The sequence below is a fragment of the Chinchilla lanigera genome, unplaced genomic scaffold, assembly GCF_000276665.1.
Source record: "Chinchilla lanigera isolate Chin_1 unplaced genomic scaffold, ChiLan1.0 scaffold00026, whole genome shotgun sequence".
Lineage (NCBI taxonomy): Eukaryota > Metazoa > Chordata > Mammalia > Rodentia > Chinchillidae > Chinchilla > Chinchilla lanigera.
Window position 1 is genome coordinate 22,122,752 of NW_004955427.1, and position 13,423 is coordinate 22,136,174.

Here is a 13,423-nt window from a genome sequence, read left to right on the forward strand (position 1 = left end):
ATGGAAGTCCCTTTCAGTCTCAGAATTACAGGGCCCCATGGGTCCCTCTCCCAGATGAGTCCACTTTCCTCCTGTCTGTCTGGTCCCAGCCCCTCTGTGCCCCCCGGATGTTGCACATCCTTCTGGTCTCCTTGCAGCCTCCTTAGGCTCTTTGTCTGTTCTGCACATAGCAGTCAAAGTGAGCATTCAAGACACATCCACTGGACCGCTTCAGACCCTTCTCCTTGCCCTTAGGGTAAAGATCACACACCCTGCCTGCCCCTTTAGCCTCCTCCCCTTCGAACCTCCTGCCACACTGGTTTCTGCTCAGTTCCTGAAGCATCGCTTCCCCCATGTCGTTTCCTGGGGTTGGAATGACTTCCTACAGGAAGCCTTCCCTGGCTACCACCCCTTTGCACTACTAAAAACTTCTTTGCACACTGCCCCCCCCCCCAGTAACCCAATGTCACTATTGTATCGGCTGGTAATATTTCTTTCCCAGTCTAGAATGTAAGTTCCTTGAGGGCAGAACTATGACTGCTTTTGCTTGCTGGGCCCTGCCCCCATCAGGACAAGTACCTTATGCACAGGAGGTGTGCAATAAATACACTAAGTGCAATCCCCGCTGATGCTGTCCTTTTCTCTTATTGCCTCTCCTGTTGCTCCTGCCCTCGGCTCATGGCCACCCACCCTCCAGGGCTGACAGCTGGCCACAGCTGGCTTTCAGCTGGTGGCCTGTGAAAATATGATGTAGGCTGGTCCCCCTGGGCTGTGGCTTCTTTGCTCCTGCTTCCTGGCCTTAGTCTCATCCCTGCCCATCCCCTCAGACTGTCCTTTTCAGAGCTGACTAGCCCCTAGGACCCCAGGCAGGCAGACACCACGCTGGGGCTCACATGTTTCTGACATCCTTACAAAGAACCCTGCGCAGCATCCTGTCCAGTAAAACCTTGCTCAGTCTCTGGTACCCATTCATCACTCTCCACAGGAAAATCACCTGATTTGTTAGCCTCTACCCAGAGCAGGCGGTGGGAGGAGGGTCTCATGCTCTCCGGGAAGGTCACCCTTCCTCACACCTAGGAAACAAAAGGGGCTCTGAATTCCAGCCTGGGCTTTTCAGTGCAGTCTAGATGGGAGGTGGTGCAGCACTGCCAGAACCCTTTGCTGGCTGCATTTAGCAGCATCGTGGTGTCCTGGGTTTGGAGGGAGTGTTCTCTGCTGAGCCTCCCAGGGCTGCCCCCTCCCACCTCGTCCAAAACAGGCTTCTATCTTTCACCCCTATTTCATTCTCCCTTGTGGACAAAATCCAGCTCCTCTTCCTTTCTGCATGTCTGGCCCAGGCTTGCCCTCCCCAGCAACCCAGCACAGGTGCTTACCACTCCTCTGCACAGGCAATAAGCCACCATGTCTTTGGGTGCCCCAGGCCAGAAGACACACAGCCCCCACTTTAGAGATGAGGGAACAAGGGTACCGAGAGGGGCCTGCCTGAGCTCACCAGGCTGCAAGGCCAGGCCAGAGCAAGTCCCGAGCACGGCGGAGAAGTGGCAGCAAAGGGCAGGGACTCACACGTTGGTGGTGAAGACTCCGTAGATGAGGTCCTGCTCGGGCAGGTGGAAGGCACTCTGCAGCTCGTTGTAGTAAAAGGGGACCTCACCCGGGCGGGAGCAGTTAAGCCGGGCCTTCATGAATGTGGTCCACGTGTCCTCCAGCAGGAAGCGGCCCCCCACATCGTTCTTGCACACTCGGGCCACGCGAGAGTACACAGTGCGCCCACAGTCGTGCTCCACTGCGTTCTCCCTCAGGAAGAAGTATGCAAACAGCCCAATGTCATAGGCTGCCACAAAGTTTGGCTCTAGGGTACAGAAGAGGGATGGGGCCTGTCAGGCCAGCAGGGAAGAAGCGGGCAAAGTCAGCAGGACTTGGCTAATGCAGCAAGCATCACATGTGTTACTGAATACTCATGGGGTACCAGGCACTGTCACAAGAACTCTCTACAGATAATCCATTTAATCTTCAAAACAAACTATAGACAAGTGCTAGGCTACATAGTTAGGGAGAAGCAGGGATTCAACCCCGAAGGGCAGGAAATTCATACCACCCTGCTTCTAACTCCTTCTTTCCCACAACCACATTTCCTAACCAAATTCCTGTCCCCAGGACATCTGTGCTTCCCCCTGAGCCTCTCTCTGATATGCTCAGGTCTCTGAACAAACATCTGCCCTGCCCTGGGGCATCTCCCCTGATGGAGGAGTGGGAGCTCTGTGGAGGGGAGGAAGGGAGGAGGGCCCACTGAGGTCAGCACTGAGGGAGCCCACCCCAGGCTGGGACTCCTTACCATTGAGCCACTTGGAGTTATACTGGGCAGTGCGAAGTGGTGGCCCACTGCCCAGGCTGCGGTAGATGGCAGGGTCCCGACCAGAGAAGTCGATAACTGTGGCAGCGTAGAGCTCCCCCTGGGAGGAGATGACAGCTGTGGAGTTGTGGCGTGGGTCATAGGGGCAGCGGGCCACACCATTGATCTTCTCAATAGTTCTGCTGAGGTTCCCCACCTGGGGACAGTAGGAGAAGGGAACACTTTCCTCAGAGGTTCTGGGGCTGCTGGTTCTTTCCAGCCAGCAGTTCTGCTTCCTCCTCAGCCCCTGGTGTCTGGGGCCTCTTCCCTGTCCATCCACAGCCCCTCTATGGAGGTACCATCATGGTGAACGAGGTCCTGCCAGAAGCTCCATGGGTCCACCAGGGGGACCCTCCAGGCCATGCTGATCAATAATGTACAGAAGGACCAGATGAATTTGAGCTCCAGATGGAGAATGAATAATTTTTACTTATAAGTTTGTCCCAAATAGTGCATTGCACGTGGTTATGCTATCACTTGCTGTTCTCCTGAAATTCAAATCTAACTGGGCATCCTTGTATGTTTTGATTTCGGGTTCCATTTGGCAGTCCCATGCCAAGGCTCTGCATGTAGGCAAAAGACCTTCCCCCGCACCCCTTCCCGGCCCCCACCTGTCTGCTGGAGCACACGGGGGAAAAGGCATTGGTGCCACACATGAACACTTTCTGGCCCGCGACGATCAGGACCCGCACGTAGTTCTGGCACTCTTCCTGAGGCAAGAGGGAGAACAACAGGCCAACGCTCTGTGGGTAATGCTGGAGTCTTCTCCTCACACAGTGGCACCACCAATGCCAGGAATGTCCTACAGCCCTCCTCCCTCCCCAGCTCTGGCCAAGTGCCATCCAGCTCACGTCTGTGGACTTCTTCATCTACACACAGAGCCCCCTCATCCGGGCCAGACCTCGGGGCAGGCAATGTCACACCCCTGCCATGTCCCTCCGTGCTGTAGGCACCAACTTCCTGCCAGCTCCAATCAGGGCCCCTGGGGCCACCAAGACCACATACCTCAGTCTTCCCTTTGCTCTGGCAGGAGCGGCGTGTGTCCTCATTGGAGGCCCACTCTGTGGCCTGTGGGAGAACATGGACATCACAGGGTTCACTCCTTGCCACTCCTTACCAGGCAGGAAGCAGCCTGTGTCGGGAGTAGGCAGGAAGCCGGGAAAGGGTCAGGGCAGGCTTCAGGGTGAGGGCTCTTGTCATCACATCCAAGGGACCTGGGAGGGCCACCAGATCTCCTTACTCACAGGCCTGAACAAGTGGACATTTCCTGAGCTCAGCACTCTCCCTGCCTGTGTAGGGCCAAGAGCCCTGGCGCACCAGCTTCTGCAGGATCCATCATCCCTGCATGGCTATCCTAGGACCTCCCCAGGTCAGCCAGGTAACTACGAGGGGCCAAGAATGACTCTCAGTGCCACCCCAGGCCCAGACCGGGAGGTGGGGAATGTGCCTCCATTAGCAGCCATGTCCCCTGACTGCGGGGAAGGTGGTGGAGGCTCTCTGGAAACGCAAGACCTGGGAGATTCCAGCTCCCCCTTATAAGCCTGCAACATGCCCCTTCCCCAACTGCAGAGGAAACAGAGGTTCTACGCAACTAAGATTACACAGCTGGTGTGCGGTGCAGTGGGGTCAGGAACCTCCACTCCTCTGAAGCCAAAGGCTGAGTATGTCTTTGCTCTTTATCCTACTGTCTCCAGGGCCCAGGACGTCTTTCCTGAATTTTCTTCCCCACCCCATGCTGTCCGCGCTTCCCTTCTTGTTTCCCTTGCGGAATCCCTCATGCTTGAGTGTAGTGTAAGGTGTTTGGGGACACAGCTTTCATGCGCCCATGGCATTAAGAGTACAAGCATCTGCACCCAGCATCCCCTCCATCTCTTCTCACCAGGCAGCAGTCGAAGGGAAGAGTGATCCCCTGTCATCCAGGCAAGGCAATTGTGCATTTCTAGGTCCCACATATACACATGAACTGCATACCTGCCCTGGAGGAGAGACTCTGAGCAAGCAGCTCTCCCATCCACATTTAATGTCTAACAAAGCTGCTTCTGGCTGTGAAGTTGCTGCCTGCAGCGCTGTGGGAAGGGAGCCAGGGGACAGAGAGTCTTGCTGCTCTCTGCTTTCCAGGCTGGGCCACCCACACCTGGAGATGGCTGCTCTGGGGCAGAGCGAGACTGACTTCTGCAGACCTTGGGTTCCGGAGCTGGGTGACCAGTTCAGTCAGGCCACCCCTCAGACCTGTGTGCGTCCTGCCAGGCCTGCAGCGTGGGCCTTACTTCTCCTAAATGCCAGAGAAAGGCAAACAGCCCCTCGCTTCTGGTCACAGAGTTGCAGGGTTCATCTGAACAGGAACAGCTGAGCATGGTCAGACTCAGGACCCATCAGCTCTCAGGCTAAGCCTGATCAGAGAAAAGAGAGGTGTAGTAGAAGCCTTAGGTTCCATGGGAGCAGAAGAGAGTATGACCCGCAAACACTATGGATGTCCAGCCGAAAGCTCTGGAAAGCAGGCGGCTGTGGGAAGACTGTATGGACAAAGGGCCTTGTTGGGACTGTGGGGTCCCCGCTAACAGGGCTGCACTGAAGGGGTCAGCCTCTTCCTCAGGGTGGGAGCCTCACTGGGACCTCAGGGGTGCACACTGAAGAAAAGTTAATCACACTGAATTCAACGATGGAACACGCACTGTGTCAGGGACTTGAGACTTTCTTTGATTTTCAAAACAGCCAATGAAATAGCCTTATGCTCAACTTAAAGGCAAGAAAACTAAAGCCCAAAGTGGTTGAGAAATTTGCCCACAGCCACATAGTAAGTAAACAACAACCCCAATGCAAATCCAGACAACTGACCCCAGCGTTGAATGAGCTCTTTCTGCTACATCCTGGAGTCTCTCCTGGTAAACAGATTTCCTGAACCAAAAGTTAGACCATATGGCCTGAAAAGGCTGTGCATATTTGTAATGATAACAGCACAGAATGGGCTTTTTGGAGTTATTTTATTTGAAAGATTATTTTTATCGAGGTAGTGATACACAAAGTCTAAAAAAATGAAAAAATTTATTAATTAAAACCCAAGCAATCTGCTCCTCCTGTTCTTAAATCCTTTACCCCCTCGACAACCACTTTCAATTCTTTTAGCTGTTTCTGTGTTTTCTTTGAAAACAAATTGCTCAAAAGCATGTATCAATTTTAGACTTCTTTTATTTTTATTTATTTATTTATTTATTTTTGGTCTTTTTGAGACAGGGTCTCCCCATGCAGTTCAGGCTGGCCTTGAGTTCACTTTGTAGCTCAGGCTGGCCTCGAACCCACAACGATTCTCCTGCCTCAGCCTCCCAAGTGCTGGGATTACAGGCGTGCGCCACCACGCCTGGCTTAGACTTCTTTTAACTCTATGACAAGGGAAAGATTTTTGTCTCTTACCTATCTCATCACCCCATCCCAGAGCACACACATATCTTCCTTCTTCCCATCCTTCTATTATTATTTCATATGTTAGTTAAAATCAACATCAGTAGTCACATTACTGCAAATACATAAAAACTAGTACCAGTTAGTAACCCTGATTTCAGTGAATGTAAGCCATCTCAAAATGTGCCACACTGGTATATTGATTATTTCAAGCTGATGTCACACAGGGAACTGGAACTTTAGAAAAGGTCACTTAGCCCATTTTTTCCTAAAATCAGCAAGCCGTTATGATTCTTTTTTGGGTGTCTTCTTATACTAGTCATACAGAAACTGGTAATTGAGTTGTAATGAACCTGAATAAATTAATTCATTGGAGTAAGTCTTATCTTCCATTAGCTTTTATACTGTTCTCTCACAATATATCTCTTGGTGACATCCCTAGAATTTACTACTGTAATTCAGAGATCAATCTGTTCCACCATTCTTTTATTGTTCTTTGTCTAAAAAGCATAAGAGTATCTCTTTCTGGGGGTGGGTACCAGGACTTGAACTCAGGACCTTGCACTTGCCAGGCAGGCACTGTGGCACTGAGCTACATCCTGACCCCTATAAAACATCTTGCTTTGGTCATTTCTTTGGACCACATTTTTATGTGGAGAACTTCAGGTGCATGTAAGATTACTGAAATTTGTATGCTTTTCTCTTAAATAGCCTTGCATTAATTTGGTTTCTAGTTCTAGCCAAAGAACCCAAGGACAGTAGAGGGGTTCTCTCTCTCCTGTACAGCAGAAAACATTTCTCTTGCTTTTCCTACATGACCTTATCACGGGGGAAGCAAAGAGTACATGAGAGGTTTGGTCTAGGAGTAGTCCCTTTAATTTGTTGTAATAACTAAAGAGTGAGTGGATCCAGGAAATGATCAGCAATGGAAGTGAACATCAAAAAAGAGATGAAAATAAGACTCTATGTACCTTCCTCCAAAGGGAAGCATATAATAACACCTATGATGTAATCTTGCCAGAATCCAAATTGAAGTGTGTAGATTTAACATCACTTTATAGGTGACACAGGTGATACAGAGGAATGTTAGGTTATTCCACCTGGATCAGCAGAAGGGTAGATACTATAGGACAATGATTGGGTGCTTTCCATAAATAAATTACACAAAAAGAAAAACAGGAAATATTTAAAAGACACATAAGAGTCATTAACAAATTGCAATGTATTTGGATCCTGATTCAAACAACTGAAACCATTTTTCCTTTCCTTCCTTTCTTCTTTCTTTTCTTTCACCATGGGGATAGACCCAGGGCTTCACATGTACTAGGCAAGTGATCTTCCACTGAGCTGCACCCCAATACCTCATACTAAAGTAATAGATGGCATGATATGGATGACATTTGCTTCAAAGTGGTGCAGAACAGATAAGTGGGGGCTACAGATGAAACAAAAGTGATTGTGAGCTGATAATCGTGCAAGATTTTAAGCTGCTATTGAGTATACAGAGTTCACTGTATTATTCTACTTTGTGTGCATGTATGTATGTGTGCAATTTTACATGATAAACAATTTTACATGATAAAAAACAAATTTTTTTGTTTGCTTTAAGAATAATGTACTAGGGGTTGGGGATTTAGCTCAGTGGCAAAAGCGCCTGCCTGGCAAGCACAAGGTCGTGAGTTCGGTTCCCGGTACCGGAGAAAAACCAAAAAAAAAAAAAAAGAATAATGTACTAAATCACACATTGGAAACTGCATGGGTAGGGCTTGTACAAGCAGCAGGCCTCTCCTAGGTGCAGTGGGGTGCCTTTTGACTGGGAGACTCTGTCATACTGTAGGAGTCTGGCCTCTGGACTCATTGAGCTTCTCCAGTAGAGACTCCTCTGACCTGTGGCCTGAGTTGGGGCTGGCAGGTAAGTAGGGTTCCACCTGAGCCCTTTGGTCCAGCCCTCTACCCGTCAGCGCCCTTGCCCTTCCTGCAGTCCTTAATTATGGAGCCCCCCAGCTGAATCTCTGAAGAAAGGGTCTTATGTCCTTTATTGGGAGAAGGCGATGGGGTAGGAGACCTGGGTTCCAACCTCTCCATTTAGAGAATTGTAATCAGCCCCTCTGTTTATACTTATATTTCATCCTCGTATTCTTTAATACAGATACCCCGATTTCAGAGTCCTTCTCAGAACTCAGCTTCCTACCCTCCCGCATCCTCCTCTGAAGCCATTCTGTTTTGTAAGTTAGGGTGATCCTTCCATCCACTTTCCATCTTCCAGAAAGCATTTACTTTCCTCTACTGACAGTTCCACTGACATTCACTCTGTTATTATAGATATGTACCTCTTACAATTTCTCCCTGGACTTTTAGTGGGATTTTGTGGAGGAGTAGAAATAGACTGCTTTAAACTAGGACAGTCCTAGATCCATGGTTGAGGATCTCTAGTAATAGAGTAACTGAGTTTTTCATGCTGTGGGAGAAAGCGGATCAAACCCCCCAGGGTGTGGCTCAGATCAGATCATCTCTTTGTGTACTCAGCAACTCCCTTGGACTCATGGGAGCCAGAGATGATAGTTGCGTATCAACACATCTTCTGAACATTGTGTCCACCACCTACAGTACTGCAACTTCCAGCTCCAGGCTTCCAGATCCAAGCTGGAGGGATACAGAGACAAGCAAGCTGGAAGCGCACTCAGGAATCACCCCAGTACCTGCCCAGGCTCAGACACGGCTGCAGTATATGTCCTGATGCGCATGCGCAGAACAGTTCTCATTCTGTGCTGACAGGACATCTGGCATGATGAGATCATAAATCTGTGGCCATTAGGCCTCCAGCCCCATCATCCTCTGGAACTGCTCTGGCAGAGATTGCTCATGAGCTTCCTATTGCCAAATCGAACATGGCTTGTCAGGCTGGTCCTCTCAGGAGCCCCAACACTGCTGGCCACGCACTTCTTTTTAGAAATGTCCCAAGACTAACTGATCCTCCTAACCCTTCCAGCTGAGCTGATCCGATTTCCTGTGTTCACCCTCCACCACTGTCCCAGACACACACAGCCCCATCTGTTTGGGACTGGGAAGGAGTGAGGTATTGCCATTTCCCTTACGAAATAGTACTTTATATTCACTGCTTAATAGGGGTTAGGTACTTAGAAACTTGGGTTAATGGACATTGGTTTGCATAAACTGTTTGCATTTAGGTTTTTCTTCAAAGAATGTTAATTATTTAAACTATCAATAAAACATTGAGTTTTAAATTTGCTTAAATCATACCCTGGAGCCAAGTGGGAGGCTTGCTGGCTCCATAATGGAGTCTTATAACCAAGTTGCATTCCCTTGCTGTCAGAAAAGTGGTGCATCTCCTGTGAAACCCACGGTTGCTGCTTAGCCATGTGTGAGAGTAGACACAGGGGACTGAAAGCTTAAAAGCAGGGGCCTGAAGGGGTGTGGTGGTGGACACCTATAATTCCAGCTACTCAGGAGGTTCACAAGCAGGAGGATCACAAGTTTAAGACCAGCCTGGACAACTCAGTGAGATCCTATCTCAAAATAATAACTAAAAAAGGATAGGGATAAACTGGGTATGGTGGCACACACCTGCAATCTCAACATTCTGGGAGGCTGAGGCAGGAGGATTCGCAAAATCAAACCTAGACTGGGCAACTTAGCAAGATCCTGTCTCAAAATATAGAAAGAAAGATAGATAGACAGATAGATAGATAGATAGACAGACAGGCAGACTGGGAATGTAGCTCAATGCAAAAGCCCTGAGTTTGACTGTTATAGATAGCTAAGCTAGGTAGAAATATTATAGGCAGTCAGATAGGGTGAGGCCTTCAAGAGAATCAGGACAAAGGTGAAACACATCACAGTGGCCGGAGACTCATCTGTCAGAGACCAGGACTCAAGATAAAGGCAAGATAACCAGGCCTGTACTCTTCCTCCAAGGACAAACACAAGGCCAAACAAAGTCTCGATAAACATTAGTCACCTAGTGGGTGACCAAGACCTCCAGACCCATCAGTTCCTAGAAAAAAATCTTTGTTCTTTGCATGCACTCTTGTTATGTGACTTGTTTCCCCACTGGATCGCTATTACCTGAGCGTCTATACTTGTACCCTCATTGGTTAATCAGAGCTGCAACCCACATTGTACCCACGTGGGTATTGCTCGTCAGCATTTAGGCCCTCTCCTGCCTCTCAGGAGCTAGCTCTCTCTCTCTCAATAAATATCTTCCTACTCTTACCCTCTGTTGTTCCTGGAATTCTTCAATTTTTAGAGAACATGAACTTGGTGTGTCAGACACCTAACCAGTTGGGGGATTTCATATTTCATCTCCTGTATCATATCCTATAACAGTGCCACAAAACCAAAAACAAGCAAAATGGGGACCACAAGTGCCTAGAGAGGGCAATGGCAGGGTACTTGCTCAATTTTGCCACTTACAGCCAAAAGCTGGGCCTTCTCCCCAGGCAGGCAGCAGACCTGTGGAGCCATCCTGAGCACCAGAGGCCAAGGTCTGCCACTGCCTGGGAAAGTGGACGCTAGATGACCATCCCAGCCTCTTGCTTGTTCTTTCCTCTGTATGGCCAGATAGGGTCTCTAGGGTGGAAAGTGGACATAATGTGTTTATTTCTCTCCTTGGTTCTGTCAGGAGAATCTACTCTGAACCTCTGAGGTTAGGCCTCTAAGGGACTCCATGGGGAATGTGGCAAATCCAGTACCTGGTGCTCATGGGGCTGGTTTCCTGAGCCCTTTGGGGAATTCTCCTGAAGCTGAGCCCCTCCCCCAAGTGGCAGCTATGGAGCTACCATGAGTGTCCCTTTTGCTGAGACCACATGATACTCAGCTGGATGAACCAAACCCCAAGCCTCAGTCACCAAGCAGAGGCCTAACATCTGGTAAGACACATCACCAAGGCCTCGGGAGGCCCAGCCAGGGGAACTGCAACTACAGACACATCCTAAAGCAGCAGTTCCTAGATTTAGCTGTACACTGGAATCACGGGACAGTTTTTTGAAGACTCCACTGCCCGTGCTGAAGCCAGAGCACCTGAGCCAGAATCTCAGAGGCAGAGTCTTTGTCAAAGCTCCTTGGTGATCCTGGTGTACAGCCACAGGAGGTCGGTGGCCTAGTGACAGGGCAGCCTTCTCCGCATACCATTCTAATTCATAGTACCCAGCTGTGCAAGCCAGAAGCCTAGATGTCCCCCTTGGTCCACGCATGACTAACTCCTCCAAGGCTGCAGCCTCCCCCACAGCGGGGCCACTCACACACAGAAGACGGTGTTCCAAGGACCCGGGAGCTGAGCAATGCTGAGCCCGGCATGACCCTGCCACCTTTCTGTCTTCCCTCCGTCCTCACTGCCAGTGCCTTCCTTGAGGCTCACTGTCACTTGCCTGGACACCTGCAATTGCGTCCTAACTGGCTCCTGCGCTAATGTGGTCTCTGCACTGGGTCAGGTGATCCAAAGTCAAGTGTATTCATGCCATTTCCTGCTTAAAACTCACTAGCAAATTCCCATGGCCTTCAAAAGATCTGGGTCCCCTCAACTCTGCAATGAAGATCCCTGCCCCCTGCAATGTGGCCCCTGTCTCCAGGCCTCGTCTCCCACCCTTACCCCACTCACAGTCTGATTTGGCCGTGAAGTGCTGTGCACTATTCGATACCTCCATTTTTCCCTGAGATGCCTAGCAAACACATCCTTTGAGCTTGGCTCAAAGACAGCTCCTCTGGGAAGCCTTGGCAGACCCTGCTGGGCCCAGGGAGCTCTTCATGCCTCTAGGCCATCCCCTGCCGCAAAGCTTCCCACAGCGCTGCCCTTATTTCTGTGCGTCCATCTCTCCTCCCTTGTCAGCCACTCTGCACTTCCAGGAGTCCTTCATTTGTAGACCATGGAACCAAATAAAAAACCAACTAACTCCTTGGAACTTGGGTATGACCCCTGGATCCACTTTCTCCCATGCACTTTCAGTCTCCTCTGCACTGGCTTTCTATGGCCCTCAGCTACTGTGCTTAACATCTTGGCTTTGTTTCTGTGGACAAGAACTGGAAACCATGCTTGTGACCATGCTGGAAGACCATAGCAGTGGCTCGGGGAATTTTTCCTGCTTTGCTCCAGCCCAGCTCACAGGAACATGTCATGTGTCTCCGCTCCAGGAAATGGAATCACACATGACCTCTTTGTGCATGTTCCTTGAAGCAAGGAATGGATTTCACCTTTAGACCTTTAATGTCTGGTACCTTATATAGGATCGGGCCAGGCCTTTAGGAAGCATTCACTAAAATTTTATTGGATGGGAAGTTGGATGAACATATGGTCGGCTGGTGAAGGTGTGGACAGCTGAACAGACAAACAGGCATTTCCCTTCAACTTTCTCTAGTTCCTCATGACTCTTTGCTAAGGGGCACACCTTTTCTCTTCTCTTATACCTCCCCTGTGATGGGCAGATGTGATGGTTAATCTTGTATTGACTAGACTGGGAAACACCTATGAAATTAGTAAAGCACCCTTGTGAGCATGTCCAAATGTGTCTACAAGGGTATTTCCAGAGGTGATTGGCATGTAGGTCAGTGAACTGAGGGGGATGACCTGCCCTGAAGGGGGCTTGGGTGGATCTTCCCATTTCTAGCCAGCCTGAGGGGAGCAACTCTGCTCCCCCATGCCCTCCCACCATGTGGTATGGTCTTGCATGGGGCCCAGAAAATATAGACCAAAACCTCAGAGAAGAAGAGCCATAGTAAATCTTTTCTCACTTACTTTGCCTTTCTCAGGTATTTTGTCACAGTGACAAAGAGCTAACACACCAGATAAGAGGTGTAATGGCCCCTGGGGCTGTTACAAACTCACCGATGAGGTGTCCCTTCTCTGTCTGCAGCAGTGAAATTCTAACCCTAGCAGGCTGCATTTAATTAACTCCTAATTATGATTATACATTGCCACCCAGTACTCTTTCCTGGAGGTCAGAGACTGTTTTTCCTACAACCCCTCAGCCCCCAGTTGAGTTTGGGTACATGGCGGTAAGTGCTCAATGAATTCTTCCTCATTAGGAGATAAAGACACTCCCTAGACATGAAGATTGAGGCTCGGCCCTCATCGAAGAAGAGATGGCTGGGGCCGGGGATTTAGCTCAGCGGCAAAGCACCTGCCTGGCAAGCACAAGGTCGTGAGTTCGGTTCCCGGTACCCCCCTCCAAAAAAACAGAAGAGATGGCTGCCCCGTCTCTAGAATGTTCCGCCTCTGCAGAGATAGTCTGACATCTGTTTCTCAGTCTGGGATAAATGTTCTAGATCAAGCAGTCCCATAATAAAACTTCTCAGAGCACTTAGGGAATTATGCTTGGGGAGTCTTTCTTGGCAGCAGATAATAAATCAATGACAGCTCAGCGAAAATGCTGAGTTAGAATGGGATCCCTCAGGCCAAGGTAAGAAAGGAGCCACAGTCATCCTTTCCCTGTCTGCCAAACTCTGAGACCTTCCTGTGAGCTTGGACCCTGTACTTAGAATTCCCAGCCCGGCTCCCCCATCTTCTCAGTTTTATCACTGTAAGTTCTGCATTCTGGAGAAGGCTCAGCCCCAGGCAAACAGGGATAGTCTCTCCAGTCACTCCAGTCTGGTGCTCTTCTCCTTCTTTCCCCATCAGCACAAAGAAAGATCCCCGTGGGTCCCTGT

At 49.6% G+C, this 13,423-nt stretch overlaps 1 protein-coding gene across 3 annotated transcripts in view; it reads right to left on the reverse strand.

Moving 5' to 3' along the window:
* Positions 1–13,423, reverse strand: part of Sema5b (sema domain, seven thrombospondin repeats (type 1 and type 1-like), transmembrane domain (TM) and short cytoplasmic domain, (semaphorin) 5B) — a 109,552-nt gene that overhangs the window by 12,806 nt on the left and 83,323 nt on the right. For 2 of the 3 annotated variants that reach the window (XM_005386522.2, XM_005386523.2), the window contains exons 5-8: positions 3,374–3,436; positions 2,980–3,078; positions 2,312–2,525; positions 1,543–1,828 (exon numbers count right to left, since the gene is read on the reverse strand). In XM_005386522.2, coding sequence (XP_005386579.1) covers positions 1,543–1,828; positions 2,312–2,525; positions 2,980–3,078; positions 3,374–3,436 — 662 coding nt within the window. The remainder of the gene's footprint in view (positions 1–1,542; positions 1,829–2,311; positions 2,526–2,979; positions 3,079–3,373; positions 3,437–13,423) is intronic. The other variant, XM_013515029.1, reaches the window with a different exon arrangement.